Source organism: Saimiri boliviensis, chromosome 12 (genome assembly GCF_048565385.1).
Source record: "Saimiri boliviensis isolate mSaiBol1 chromosome 12, mSaiBol1.pri, whole genome shotgun sequence".
In the NCBI taxonomy this organism is placed as follows: domain Eukaryota; kingdom Metazoa; phylum Chordata; class Mammalia; order Primates; family Cebidae; genus Saimiri; species Saimiri boliviensis.
The window spans coordinates 11,686,908-11,700,838 of NC_133460.1; the positions used below are offsets into that span (position 1 = coordinate 11,686,908).

The window sequence follows — 13,931 nt, forward strand, 5'->3', positions numbered from 1 at the left end:
CCTGTAATCTCAGCACTTTAAGGCCAAGGCAGGCAGATCACAATGTCAGGAAATCAAGACCATCCTGACCAACATTGTGAAACCCTGTCTCTACTAAAAATATTTTAAAAATTTAGCTGGGTGTGGTGGCACATGCCTGCAGCCGCAGCTAATCGGGAGGCTGAGGCAGGAGAATTGCTTTAACCCAGGAGGCGGAGATTGCAGTGAGAAGAGATCGCGCCACTGCACTACAGCCTGGGCAACAGAGCAAGACTCCGTCTCAAAAAAAAAAAAAGAAGAAGAAAATATATCTTCATGGCTGGGTGTGGTGACTCACATTTGTAATCCCAATACTTCGGGAGGCCGAGGTGGGTGGAAGGTTTGAGACCAGGAGTTCAAGACCAGCCTGGCCAACATGGTGAAACCCTGGCTCTACTAAAAACACAAAACTTGGCCAGGTGTGGTGGCATGTACCTGTAATCCAAGCTACTCAGGGGGCTTAGGCAGGAGGACGGATTGAACCCGGGAAGCCGAGTTGCAGCGCTGCGCTCCAGTCTGGGTGACAGAGCGAGTATCTGCCTGAAAAAAAAGAGAAAAGAAAATACATGTACATCTTCACGTACAGATTTTTTTTTTTTTTTTTTGACACGGAGTTTCGCCCTTGTTACCCAGGCTGGAGTGCAATGGCGCGATCTTGGCTCACCGCAACCTCCGCCTCCTGGGTTCAGGCAATTCTCCTGCCTCAGCCTCCTGAGTAGCTGGGATTACAGGCACGCACCACCATGCCCAGCTCATTTTTTGTATTTTTAGTAGAGACGGGGTTTCCCCATGTTGACCAGGTTGGTCTCGATCTCTCGACCTTGTGATCCACCCGCCTCGGCCTCCCAAAGTGCTGGGATTACAGGCTTGAGCCACCGCGCCCGGCATGTACAGATTCTTTTCACTTGCTGTGTCGGCAAGCATGCGCCATCCCCACTGACAGGTGCAATGCTGCTTCTGTGGGACTCAGTGGCTGGTTACATCTACAGCCTGCAAGGGCACAGGCTGTAGTTTTCTTTCTTTTTTTTAAATAAAGATGGGGTTTCACCATGTTGGTCAGGCTGGTCTTGAACTCCCGACCTCAGGTGATCCGCCCACCTTGGCCTCCAAAGTGCTTAGATTACAGGCGTGAGCCACCACGCCCGGCCTGTAGTTTTCTTTTATTATAAACAACTCCATGAAGAATATCAGTGCTTTGGATTTTTTCCTTGTGATAGACCTCTAGAAGGGAAATTCCTAGAAGGAGAGTCAAGAGTATTTGTTTTTGTAGCTTTTTCAAACAAACTACTTTTTAAGACAATTGCGTGGACTTATAATTGCAAAATTAGCTGTTTGATGCTCACTGTGGTTGCCTTTCTGTCACTGCTGGCCTAGAGTAAGTGGAGGGTTTAGCTCTGCACACCATGGGGGCAGCTTTCAGATCCCAGGCTGCAGAGGGGAGGTGATCCCACAGGAGACTAACACCCTTTGTCTTGGAAACTCCTCCCTGGGGGGGATCTCCAGCCAGATTGTGGGGGGCAGGTGAGGAGGAGATTGAATTTGATGGTACTTATGTGGATAAATGGATTTGGATCAATATTAACCTGATTTTGAAGGTTGTTCTCTGGCTAGTATCATTGTTGATTTTAGGAAATACACAGTATATAGGGAATTTAGAGCACTGATGTTTGCGTCCTCCTCTCTGAGGGCTCAGAGAGAAAGAGCAAGTGAGGCCAAAATAGAGACCAGGATGCCCGGGCACAGTGGCTCACACCTTAATCCCAGCGCTTTGGGAGGCCGAGGCAGGTGGATCATGAGGTCAGCAGTTCGAGACCAGCCAGGCCAACATGACGAAACCCCATCTCTACTAAAAATACAAAAATTAGCCTGTTGTGGTGGCGGGCACCTGTAGCCCCAGCTACTTGGGAGACTGGGGCAGAAGAATCACTTGAACCTGGGAGGCAGAGGTTTCAGTGAGCCGAGATACTGCCACTGCACTCCAGCCTGGGTGACAGAGCGAGACTCCATCTCAAAAAAAAAAAGAGAGAGAGAGAGAGAGAGAGTCCAGGCCAGTGTGGGAGAATGTTAACAGCTAGAGAATTGGGATGAGTAGTATTGGGAGTTTTTAATATTCTTGTTACTTTTTTTGACAGTTTTATTGAGATACAATTCACCCACTTAATGTGTACATTTCAATGTGTTTTTTTTTTGTTTTTTGTTTTTTTTTTGAGACAGGGTTTTACTCTATTGCCAAGGCTGCAGTGCAATGGCGTGATCTTGGCTCCCTGCAACCTCCGCCTCCTGGGTTCAAGCTCGTCTCTTGCCTCAGCCTCCTGAGTAGCCTGAATTACAGGCACCCATCACCCAGATAAGTTTTTGTATTTTTAGTAGAGACGGGGTTTCACCAGGGTGGCCAGGCTGGTCTTGAACTCCTGACCTTAGGTGACATCCGCCTCAGCCTCCCAAAGTGTTGGGATTATAGGTGTGAACCATTGCACCTGGCCCATTTCAATGATTTTTTTTTTTTTTTTTCTGAGACGGAGTTTTGCTCTTGTTACCCAGGCTGGAGTGCAATGGCGCAATCTCAGCTCACCATAACCTCCGTCTCCTGGGTTCAAGCAATTCTCCTGCCTCAGCCTCCCGAGTAGCTGGGACTCCAGGCGTGCGCCACCATGCCCAGCTAGTTTTTGTATTTTTAGTAGAATCGGGGTTTCACCATGTTGACCAGGATGGTCTCGATCTCTTGACCTTGTGATCCACGCGTCTCGGCCTCCCAAAGTGCTGGGATTATAGGCGTGAGCCACCGTGCCCGGCCCATTTCAATGATTTTTAATGTGTTCACAAAACTGTGCAACCAATCACCATAATCAATTTTAGAATGTTTTCATCAGCCCCAGAAAACCTCATACTCACAGTCATCCTTGTTTCTCTTTGTCTTATTCTTGCGGGGTGTTTTTGTTTTTTGATAGTTTGGATATGTTTCAAAATAAAAGGTTATGAAATTATATATGTTTTTAGATACAATAAATTACAGAGTGTTCGAGTTTCTTTTATTTATTTTTTTTATTTTTTAATTTTAATTTTTATTTTTTTTTGAGACGGAGTTTCGCTCTTGTTACCCAGGCTGGAGTGCAATGGCGCGATCTTGGCTCACCGCAACCTCCGCCTCCTGGGTTCAAGCAATTCTCCTGCCTCAGCCTCCTGAGTAGCTGGGATTACAGGCACGCGCCACCATGCCCAGCTAATTTTTTGTATCTTTAGTAGAGACGGGGTTTCACCATGTTGACCAGGATGGTCTCGATCTCTCGACCTTGTGATTCACCCGCCTCGGCCTCCCAAAGTGCTGGGATTACAGGCTTGAGCCACCGTGCCCGGCTTAATTTTTTTTTTTTTTTTTTGAGACGGAGTTTCGCTCTTGTCACCCAGGCTGGAGCGCAATGGCGCGATCTCGGCTCACCGCAACCTCCGCCTCCCGGGTTCAGGCAATTCTCCTGCCTCAGCCTCCTGAGTAGCTGGGATTACAGGCACGTGCCACCATGCCCAGCTAATTTTTTGTATTTTTAGTAGAGACGGGGTTTCACCATGTTGACCAGGTTGGTCTCGATCTCTCGACCTTGTGATCCACCCGCCTCGGCCTCCCAAAGTGCTGGGATTACAGGCTTGAGCCACCGCGCCCGGCCCGTGTTTTGCTTTTTTAGAGACAGAGTACTGCTGTGTTGCTCAGGCTGGAGTGCAGTGGCACAATCATAGTTTACTGTAGCCTCCAATATCTGGGCTCCAGCAATCCCCCAGCCTTAGCCTCCGGAGTAGCTGGCACTGCAGGTGTGAGGTAGGAAGTGGGACTCTACATTTACTTTGGAGGCAGGGCTCAGACATCAGACCAAATTGAGGACTAGCTAAAACAAGCACGGCAGAAGCAACTTTCCATAAGATATGCCCAGCAGTGTATCATGGCAGTTTACTGTTGCCATTGCAACACCCAGAGATTACCATCCCTTTACCTGGCAGTGACTGGACCACCCAGAAGTTACCACTGCAGTGCCTCTGAGCTGCTTTCCTGGGCACACTGCCTATGCCTCTGTGAGGAGCAGTGCCTTTGCTGCTGCTATCCACTGTGGCTTCAATATCAACAAATGATGCTGTTTAACACCACCAGCTTACCCTGGAATTCCTTCCAGGGCAAAGCCACGAACCCAGGCTAAGCCCCAATTTTGGGGCTTACCTAACCTGAATTATCTGCTGCCATCATGCCCAGTTAATTTTTTAATCTCTTTGAGGCAAGGTCCCGCTATGTTACCAAGGCTGGCTTCTGACTCCTGGCCTCAAGGGATCCTCCAGCCTTGGCCTCCCAAAGTGGTAGGATTATAGGCTGGAGCCACTGGCAGGCCACTCTTTTTATTTTATTTTATTTTGAGATGGAGTCTCACTGCGTTGCCCAGGCTGGAGTGCAGTGGCTCCATCTTGACTCACTGCAACCTCTGCCTCCTGAGTTCAAGCTTTTCTCCTGCCTGAGCCCCCCAAGTAGCTGGGACTACTACAGGTGCCTGCTACCATGTCCAGCTAAATCCACCTTGGCCTCCCAAAGTGCTGGGATTACAGTGATGAGCCACCATGCCCAGCCTTTATTAATTTTATTAATTTTAATTTTAATTTTTTTTTTTTTTTGAGGTAGAGTCTTGCTCTGTCACCCAGGCTGGAGTGCAGTGGTGCCATCTTGGCTTACTGCAACCTCCGCCTTCCGAGTTCAAGTGATTCCCCTGCCTCAGCTTCCTGAGTAGCTGGGATTACAGGCATGTGCCACCATGCCTGGCTAATTTTGTATTTTGTTTTTTTTTTTTTTTTTTTTTTGAGACGGAGTTTCACTCTTGTTACCCAGGCTGGAGTGCAATGGCGCGATCTCGGCTCACCGCAACCTCCGCCTCCTGGGTTCAGGCAATTCTCCTGCCTCAGCCTCCTGAGTAGCTGGGATTACAGGCACATGTCACCATGCCCAGCTAATTTTTTGTATTTTTAGTAGAGACGGGGTTTCACCATGTTGACCAGGATGGTCTCGATCTCTCGACCTCGTGATCCACCCGCCTCAGCCTCCCAAAGTGCTGGGATTACAGGCTTGAGCCACCGCGCCCGGCTATTTTTTTTTATTTTTATTTTATTTTTATTTATTTATTTATTTTTAGGAGGAGTTTCGCTCTTGTTACCCAGGCTGGAGTGCAATGGCGCGATCTCGGCTCACCGCAACCTCCGCCTCCTGGGCTCAGGCAATTCTCCTGCCTCAGCCTCCTGAGTAGCTGGGATTACAGGCACGCGCCACCATGCCCAGCTAATTTTTGTATTTTTAGTAGAGACAGGGTTTCACCATGTTGACCAAGATGGTCTCGATCTCTTGACCTCGTGATCCGCCCGCCTCGGCCTCCCAAAGTGCTGGGATTACAGGCTTGAGCCACTGCGCCTGGCTAATTTTGTATTTTTAGTAGAGATGGGGTCTCTCCATGTTCAAGGGCTGGACTTGAACTCCTGACCTCAAGTGATCTGCCCGCCTCAGCCTCCCAAAGTGCTGAGTTTACAGGGGTGAGCCACCGTGCCCGGCCCTCCCATGGTTTATTTTTGCGAAAATAAGTGCATGTGGGCACATACATGCCTGTGCACACACACATCCACACACAGCTGCACATACAGTTATGCATATGCTCATATATGTGTGCATACACACGTGTGCTTCCCCTCTCTTCTACATACTGTACACACCATTCTAACTGCTTTATTTTTTCTTTTATTAACACTGGACACCAGTGCACACTCCATATTAGAAATTATCTTCATTTTTTTTCAGTTGAGTTCTCCATTGTGCTGATGTCCTTGATTTTTTTCAGTTAGTCCCTGATGATGGGCACATGGGTTTTCAGGTCTTCAGCAAGTAAGAGGCCCCGGTGGACTGGAGCCTGCGGCTGGACTCCGTCTGCCTGGATGAAGGGTGACCAGTGGAGCAGGAGCGCCTGCAGTCTGATCAAACTCTTGGATTTTTGCCCGTCGGGGAGGTGAGACACGGATCTAAGTGAGGTTTTATTTTTCGTGTAGTTTAACTTGCGTTTCTTTTATGTGAAAGTTTTTCTTTCTCATTTGTAAACTGTGATCTGACTATATATAATGTCTGTATCCCCCACTAGATTGCCTGCCCCATGGGGCAGAACATCCTAGAAACATGCCTAGGTTGTCTTATGGCCAGTAAGATTTTTTTTTTTTTTTTTTTTTTTGGCGACGGAGTCTTCCTCTTTGGCTAGGCCGGAGGGCAGTGCGTGATCTCGGCTCTCTGCAACCTCCGCCTCCTAGGTTCAAGCGATTCTCCTGCCTCAGCCTCCCGAGTAGCTAGGCTGACAGGCGCGTGCCACTCTGCCTGGCTAATTTTTGTATTATTTTAGTAGAGACGGCGTTTCACCCTGTTGCCCAGGCTGGTCTCGATCCCTTCTGTTGACCTCGTGATCCTCCCGCCTCGGCCTCCCCAAGTGCTGGGATTCTAGGTGTGAGCCACAGCGCGCGGCCCCAGTAAATGTGTAATTGAGGAATGGAAGAACCAATGGGCGAGCGCAGACGCCCCTCACTCCCCTCTTTGTCCTGATCATTCTGAAGTCAGGAAACAGCACACGTTCGGGAGAGAGAAGGAAGACCACGGAGCTCGAAGTGGAGCCGGAGCAGGTGGCTCCAGCTAAGGCCCCGCTGCACCTTCTCCAGCACGCCTGGGTCCCGAACGCCCCGCGCTCCCGCCCGGCAACTGCACATCCCTCTGCCTCTTAGAGACCCTGGGGTCGGTGCGAGGATCCCTGCGGCCCAGCAGCGGCCGGAGGCAGCTGGAGCGTCCTCCTCCCGCTCGGCCTCCCCAAGGCGCAGGGATCACAGACACCGGGTGGACGCTGCTTCGTTCATTCGTTTATTGGTTCATTGGTAAGTGGGGCTGCGAAATCTCGAGGGCAGGGGAGGGGCCGCAGCCGGTCCTGGCGGTGGCGGAGGCGGCGCTCAGCGGTACTTCTCGGTTAGGACAGAGGATACGACCGACAGGAACTTGTCCCAGGCGGCGTGGGCCTCGGCCGTGAAGTCGGCGGGGAAGCGCGCGGCCAGGGTGACCAGCAGGCAGTGGGACAGGAGCTGGGGGAGGGGCCGCTCAGTGAGGGGCGGGGCATAGTGCGGGCCCCGCCCCGCAGCCCCGCCCCACCAGGACCCCTGCCCCGTACCCCACCTCCATCCCACCCCTGCCAGGATCCCCGCCCCGCGACCCCCTCCCTCCGCCAGGACCCCCGCCCCGCACCCCCGCACCCCGCCAGGACCCCCGCCCGGCCCCGCCCCACGCACCTTGAAGTTGACCGGGTCCACGCGCAGGATGTAGGCGTGCAGCTCGCTCAGCTTGGACAGGGCGGCGCCGATGTTGTCGATGCTCTTCACCGCGTCGCCCACGGCGGCCACCACCTTGGAGCCGTGCGCGCGCAGCTGCGCCGACCCCGGGTGCAGGTCGAAGTGCGGGAAGTAGGTCTTGGTCTGCGGGTAGCTGAGGAAGAGCCTGGCGCGCGGGGCGGGCGCCGTGAGCTCCCGGCAGCGCCGCCTCCCGCCACGGCCCGCGCGCCCTGCGGCCCTCTCCGAGCTCCAGGACGCGGCCGCGACCCCGCAGCAGGCCCCAGCCCCTCCTCGCGGTGCCCGCGTGCCCAGGCAGCTGCCCCTCCCAGGCTGCCCTGAGCTGGAGGCCCCAGGCCGCTGCGGCTTCCCACGGATTCTGTGCGGCCTGGTCCCCAAATCCACTGCCCTCCGCCTGGTGGGGCCACGAGTGCTCCACCCTCTCCTCTGGCCACAGGGCCTCCTTCCCAGCCCTGGACCGGGTCGCCCGCCACCCCTTCTGCAGGCTCCTGACCTCCCAGCAGTGTTTCAGGGAAGGAAAAGCCCCCTGGCCCCTCCCAGGGGTTCAGATGCTGGGACTTTAGAGGCTGTAGCGCCCTGGCTGCCCAGTAAGGGTCTTCAGGCCTCGAGCAAAACATTTCAGCCTCTGCTTGCCAGAACCCGGGCCTGCGTGAGCCCCGGCCATCGAATGCCTGTGCAATTCCTAACCGTACCCTCTCACCCTGCCCTCCTCACTGAGAGGGAAGGCTATCTGTCCCGCTGTCCCCTCCCCAGTGTCTCTTCCTCACTGGCCCCACTATTTCCTCCCCTCAACCCCCCCCCCCCGCCACGGTCCCCTCCTCGCTGTCTCACTCCCAGGCCTGGCCTCCCTCCCGGTCCCTCTGGGAGTCCCGTGTGACACTCACCTCTCCAGCGTCTCGGTGCCGATGGTGTCGGCCTGCGTGGAGATCTTGGCCCACATGGACACAATGATGGTCCTCTCAGTCTTGGTCAGAGACATGGCGGCAGGGTGGGCGGCTGCTCTGCAGTTGGGCCTGCTCAGGACTGGCCTTGGTGGTGCTCAGCCCCCGGGTCCCCTTATATACAGGGAGCTGGGCCCAGCCAGGCTGTGGCCATTGGTCAGGTGAGGGGAGGGGGCTGCAGGGGTGGGATTTCTTATCAGATGGAGTGACAAAGGGGCCCTCAGGGCTCGATGGGACTGGGTTTTGGGGGCTATCACTCCTGCTCCTCTCCTGTGGCCTTAGAGGGGGTGTTGGGCAGAGTCTGACCAGACTCTAGGAGAGATAGGGGCCCCACCCTCCCAGGAGGTCACTCCTGCGTTTGCAGTCCAGTCCTGCACCGTCCTTATCCATTTCAGAATCAGCACTTGTGGGAGAACAGAGGAGCAGGACTCAGCAAGCAGCCTCCTGGGAACGTGCCTGCGGTCTGCTAACTTCGTCCTTAAGCAGCCCTACCCAGCCACATGGCAGTCCGTCCCCTTCCCCTCTGTCTCTGTGATTCCTGGGTTTCCTCCAAAAAAGCAAGAGTTCGATCCACCTGGCCCCGAGGGGAAATGCACTGAGTCTGTCCCCTGACCAGCAGGAGGAGGCAGCAGGTCCTGGGAGAAAGCCGAATGCATCTAATATCATGTGTGCTAATATGGAGTTCAGTATTGCTTTCCATATTAGTTATTGTAATGTAATGAGGCAAATATTCCTTTTAATTTTTTTTTTTTTTTTTTGAGATGGAATCTTGCTTTGTTGTCCAGGCTGGAATGCAATAGCACAATGTCAGCTCACTGAAACCTCTGACTCCCTGTTTGAAGTCATTCTTCCACCTCAGCCGCCTTAGTAGCTGGGATTACATTGCCTGCCACTGTACCCAGCTATTTTTTGTATTTTTAGTAGAGACACGGTTTCACCATCTTGGCCAGGCTGTTCTTGAACTTCTGACCTTGTGATCCACCCGCCTTGGCCTCCCAAAGTGCTGGGATTACAGGCATGAGCCACCACATCCAGCCAGCCAAAGTTTTAATGAAGTCCAGTTTATCAGAAAATGTTAAATGAATCTTACTTAGTGCCATGCCTAGGAAGTCTCTACCTAACCATGGAACTCAAAGATTTTCACCTATGTTTTCTCCTAAAGTTGTATAGTTTATGTTTATATTGAACTATACAATGCATTTTGAGATGACGTTTGCCTAAGGTGTGAAGGGCAGGTCCAGGTTCTTCTCTTTGCTTGTATTTTTGCCTGTGGATGTCCAATTGTTCTAGTACTATTTGTTGAAAAGGCTATACGCTTTCTATTCAGTTGGCTTCTCACACTTATCATGAAAAAATGAATGAGGCGTAGGTTGGTGGGTCAATTTCCAGACTCTATTCCATTTCATTGATCTATGTGTCTATCTTTACCACAACCACACTGTCTTGATTAGTATAGCTCTATGATGGTTTTTTTTCCCCTCTTTTTATTTATTTATTTATTTATTTTGACCTGGAGGCTCACTCCATTGCCCAGGCTAGAGTGCAGTGGTGTGATCTCGGTTGACTGCAACCTCCATCTCCCAGTTTCAAGAGATTCTCCTGCCTCAGCCTCCTGAGTAGCTGGGATTACAGGCACGCACCACCACGTCCAGCTAATTCTTTTGTATTTTTAGTAGAGATGGGGCTTCACCATGTTGGTGAGGCTGGTCTCTAACGTCTGACCTCGTGATCCGCCCACCTCAGCCTCCCAAAGTGCTGGGATTACAGATGTGAGCCACTGCACCCAACCTCTTTTTAATTTTTAATGACCAAAACAAAGCATCTAAAATGGCCGTTTCTGGAAGAACCACTTGTTCTTGCTGGTCTCATATAGCTCTTCAAGCTTGACCTTGGCCTCCACCCAGCGTTTAGAAGCAGGGTCTCTGGCCGGGCATGGTGGCTCAAGCCTGTAATCCCAGCACTTTGGGAGGCCGAGGCGGGTGGATCACGAGGTCGAGATCGAGACCATCCTGGTCAACATGGTGAAACCCCGTCTCTACTAAAAATACAAAAAATTAGCTGGGCGTGGTGGCACGTGCCTGTAATCCCAGCTACTCAGGAGGCTGAGGCAGGAGAATTGCCTGAACCCAGGAGGCAGAGGTTGCGGTGCGCTGAGATCGTGCCATTGCACTCCAGCCTGGGTAACAAGAGCGAAACTCCGTCTCAAAAAAAAAAAAAAAAAAAAAAAGAAGCAGGGTCTCTGAAGACATCCTTACTGACAAGAGCTTTGTCCAAGGGGATACCAGAGAGCACCTTATGGGCATTAGGCGGCTGTAGTTATAAACTGTCACAAAAGACTTGATCTTTGACTATGATGTCTTAAAATTGAATAACGTCCCACAGAATGAGAGAAAATAGTTGCAAATCTTATATTTGATAGGGACATTATCCAAAATATATTTTTAAAAATTTATTTATTTTTTTTTTTTAAAGACAGGGTCTTGCTCTGTCACTCAGGCTGGAGTGCAGTGGCACAATCTCAGCTCACTGGAACCTCCGCCTCCCAGGTTCAAGCGATTCTACTACCACAGTCTCCCGAATAGCTGGGACCACAGTTGTGATGCCACCACACCTGGCTAATTTTTTTTGTATTTGTAGGAGAGACAAGGTTTTGCCACGTTGGCCAGCCTGGTGTTGAACTCTTGACCTCAAGTGATCCACCCACTTATTAGAGACAGGGTCTTGGCCTGCCACCCAGGCTGGAGTTAGGGTGAGATCCTAGCTCACTGCAGTCTCAAACTCCTTAGTTCAACTGATGCTCCCACCTCAGCCTTCCAATAAACTGGGACTATAGGCACACACTGTGCCTGCCTTATTTTATTTTATTTTATTTTATTTTATTTTATTTATTTATTTATTTTTTTTGAGACGGAGTTTCGCTCTTGTTACCCAGGCTGGAGTGCAATGGCACGATCTCGACTCACCACAACCTCCGCCTCCTGGGTTCAGGCAATTCTCCTACCTCAGCCTCCTGAGTAGCTGGGATTACAGGCATGTGCCACCATGCCCAGCTAATTTTTTTTTTGTATTTTTAGTAGAGACGGGGTTTCACCATGTTGACCAGGACGGTCTTGATCTCTTGACCTCGTGATCCACCCGCCTCAGCCTCCCAAAGTGCTGGGATTACAGGCTTGAGCCATCGCGCCTGGCTTATTTTTTTAAGAGACATTCTTGCTCTGGCACCCAGGCTGGAGTGTAACAGTGCTATCTTGGCTCACAGCAATCTCTGCCTCCCTGGTTCAAGCGATCTTCATGCCTTAGCCTCCCAAGTAGGTGGAATTACAGGCATTCGCCACCACTCCCGGCTAATTTTGTATTGTTAGTAGAATGTTTCTCCATGTCGGTCAGGCTGGTCACGAACTCCCGACCTCAGATGATCCGCCTGCCTTGGCCTCCCAAAGTGCTGGGATTACAAGCGTGAGCCACCATGCCTGGCCCGCATTGTACACTTTAAATGGATGAACTGTATGGTATGTGAATTTTATCTCAATAGAGCTGTTAAAAGTTAACAAATGTGATTCCTCTCTGTTTATTCTTCCTTTTCAAAATTTCTTTGGCTATTCTAATTTCTTCACCTTTCTGTATGAATTTTAGAGCTAGCTAAAGAGTTATCTGCACAAAATCCTGCTGGAATTTTGATGCAATCAAAGGCAAATATTTTCTGTAAGGAGAGGTTTGTGGTCTTTTTTTTTTTTTTTTTTTTTTTTTTTTTTTTTTTTTGAGACGGAGTTTCGCTCTTGTTACCCAGGCTGGAGTGCAATGGCGCGATCTCGGCTCACCGCAACCTCCGCCTCCTGGGTTCAAGCAATTCTCCTGCCTCAGCCTCCTGAGTAGCTGGGATTACAGGCACGCGCCACCAAGCCCAGCGAATTTTTTGTATTTTTAGTAGAGACGGGGTTTCACCATGTTGATCAGGATGGTCTCGATCTTTTGACCTCGTGATCCACCCGCCTTGGCCTCCCAAAGTGCTGGGATTACAGGCTTGAGCCACCGCGCCCGGCCTGTGGTCTTTTTTTTTTTTTTTTGACATGGAGTTTTGCTCTTGTTACCCAGGCTGGAGTGCAATGGCGCGATCTCGGCTCACCGCAACCTCCGCCTCCTGGGTTCAGGCAATTCTCCTGCCTCAGCCTCCTGAGTAGCTGGGATTACAGGCACGTGCCACCATGCCCAGCTAATTTTTTGTATTTTTAGTAGAGACGGGGTTTCACCATGTTGACCAGGATGGTCTCGATCTCTTGACCTCGTGATCCACCCGCCTCAGCCTCCCAAAGTGCTGGGTTGACAGGCTTGAGCCACTGTGGTCGGCAGGTTTGTGTATTTTTGTTTTCCCTGTTATGAGAGCTTTGACCACAGGCATTTTTTTCCTTTTTCTTTTTTTCTTTGTCTTTTTAATGGAGTCTGGCTCTGTTTCCCAGGTTGGAGTGCAGTGGCACAATCTCAGCTCACTGCAACCTCTGCCTCCTGGGTTCAAGCGATTCTCCTGTCTCAACCTCCTCAGTAGCTGGGATTACAGGTGCATGCCACCATACCTGGCTAATTTGGGTAATTTTAGTAGAGAGTTTCACCTTGTTTGCCAGGCTGGTCTTGAACTCCTGACCTCAAGTGATCTGCCCACCTTGGCTTCCCAAAGTGTGGGATCACAGGCATGAGTCACTGTGCCTGGCCAATCACAGGCTTTTTGCTGAACTTTTCTTAGAGAAAATTGTAGGTCTTAGATAAGCCCTCTGAATTAGAAAGCAAGTCTTGAGCACCTTCTCCATGCCAGACACTGTACTTGATGTTTTACTCGTGTAAGGGCACTCATTCTTCCATGGCTGAGATGTGAGATGATGAGATTGGCAGGGGTTGAGGGCAACAGCAGCCTTTGATGCCCTCTGGGCTTAGCTGATGGGAGGGACTCTCCTTACAGGCTTCCAGGAAGTCCCTTCCAGCACTGCCTGGTCCTCCTTGCTGGTCTGTTCCTTGTGCGCATTTCTTTCTTTTTTTTTTTTTTTTTTTTTTGAGACAGAGTTGCTCTTGTTACCCAGTCTGGAGTGCAATGGCGTGATCTCGGCTCACCACAACCTCCGCCTCCTGGGTTCAAGCAATTCTCCTGCCTCAGCCTCTCGAGTAGCTGGGACTACAGGCACGCGCCACCATGCCCAGCTAATTTTTGTATTTTTAGTAGAGACGGGGTTTCACCATGTTGACCAGAATGGTCTCGATCTCTTGACCTCGTGATCCACCCACCTCAGCCTCCCAAAGTGCTGGGATTACAGGCGTGAGCCACCACGCCCGGCCCCTTGTGCACATTTCACAGCTGCTCCTCTCCCAGGGGTGTGCCTACCCACTCCGGTCTCATGCCTGGCTTGCTCCCTGTCCTGGGAGGTGCTGCTGCTGATCACGGGGCCAGCATGTCCCTTCCTCACCTGGGACTTCTTCCAGACTGAGATGAACTGACCCTCCCTGGTCACCCTTCGCTGTTGCCTGGTTCAGAAGGACACTCCTGGTCCATCTCATCCTGGCACCTAGGGCCACCTTGAGCACATGGGTCCATGAGGAAGGGGTGCGAATCTG

The 13,931-nt window shown here is 51.3% G+C and overlaps 1 protein-coding gene and 1 long non-coding RNA gene across 2 annotated transcripts in view; one reads left to right on the top strand and one right to left on the bottom strand.

The window, feature by feature from the left end:
* The window catches only part of LOC141580541 (uncharacterized), a 32,069-nt gene extending 21,784 nt beyond the window's left edge, over positions 1-10,285 (top strand). The window contains exons 2-4 of the long non-coding RNA XR_012512727.1: positions 5,901-6,032; positions 6,622-6,933; positions 8,732-10,285. This is a non-coding gene — a long non-coding RNA (uncharacterized LOC141580541). The remainder of the gene's footprint in view (positions 1-5,900; positions 6,033-6,621; positions 6,934-8,731) is intronic.
* LOC120367363 (hemoglobin subunit zeta) lies at positions 6,907-8,374 on the bottom strand. The gene is made up of 3 exons (XM_074383167.1): positions 8,280-8,374; positions 7,339-7,789; positions 6,907-7,134 (listed from the first exon to the last, which is right to left on the bottom strand). Exons 1-3 carry the CDS (start codon positions 8,372-8,374, stop codon positions 7,006-7,008), a joined length of 675 nt encoding a protein of 224 aa, XP_074239268.1. The 3' UTR covers positions 6,907-7,005.
* Positions 10,286-13,931: the final 3,646 nt, after the last annotated feature.

Coding starts and splice junctions, on each gene's coding strand:
- LOC120367363 (XM_074383167.1), bottom strand. CDS start 8,374: ATGTCTCTGACCAAGACTGAGAGGACCATCATTGTGTCCATGTGGGCC. Junction 7,790..8,279: donor GGCACCGAGACGCTGGAGAG/GTGAGTGTCACA, acceptor TGGCCCCACCAG/GCGGAGGGCAGTGGATTTGG. Junction 7,135..7,338: donor TGGACCCGGTCAACTTCAAG/GTGCGTGGGGCG, acceptor CCCCTCCCCCAG/CTCCTGTCCCACTGCCTGCT.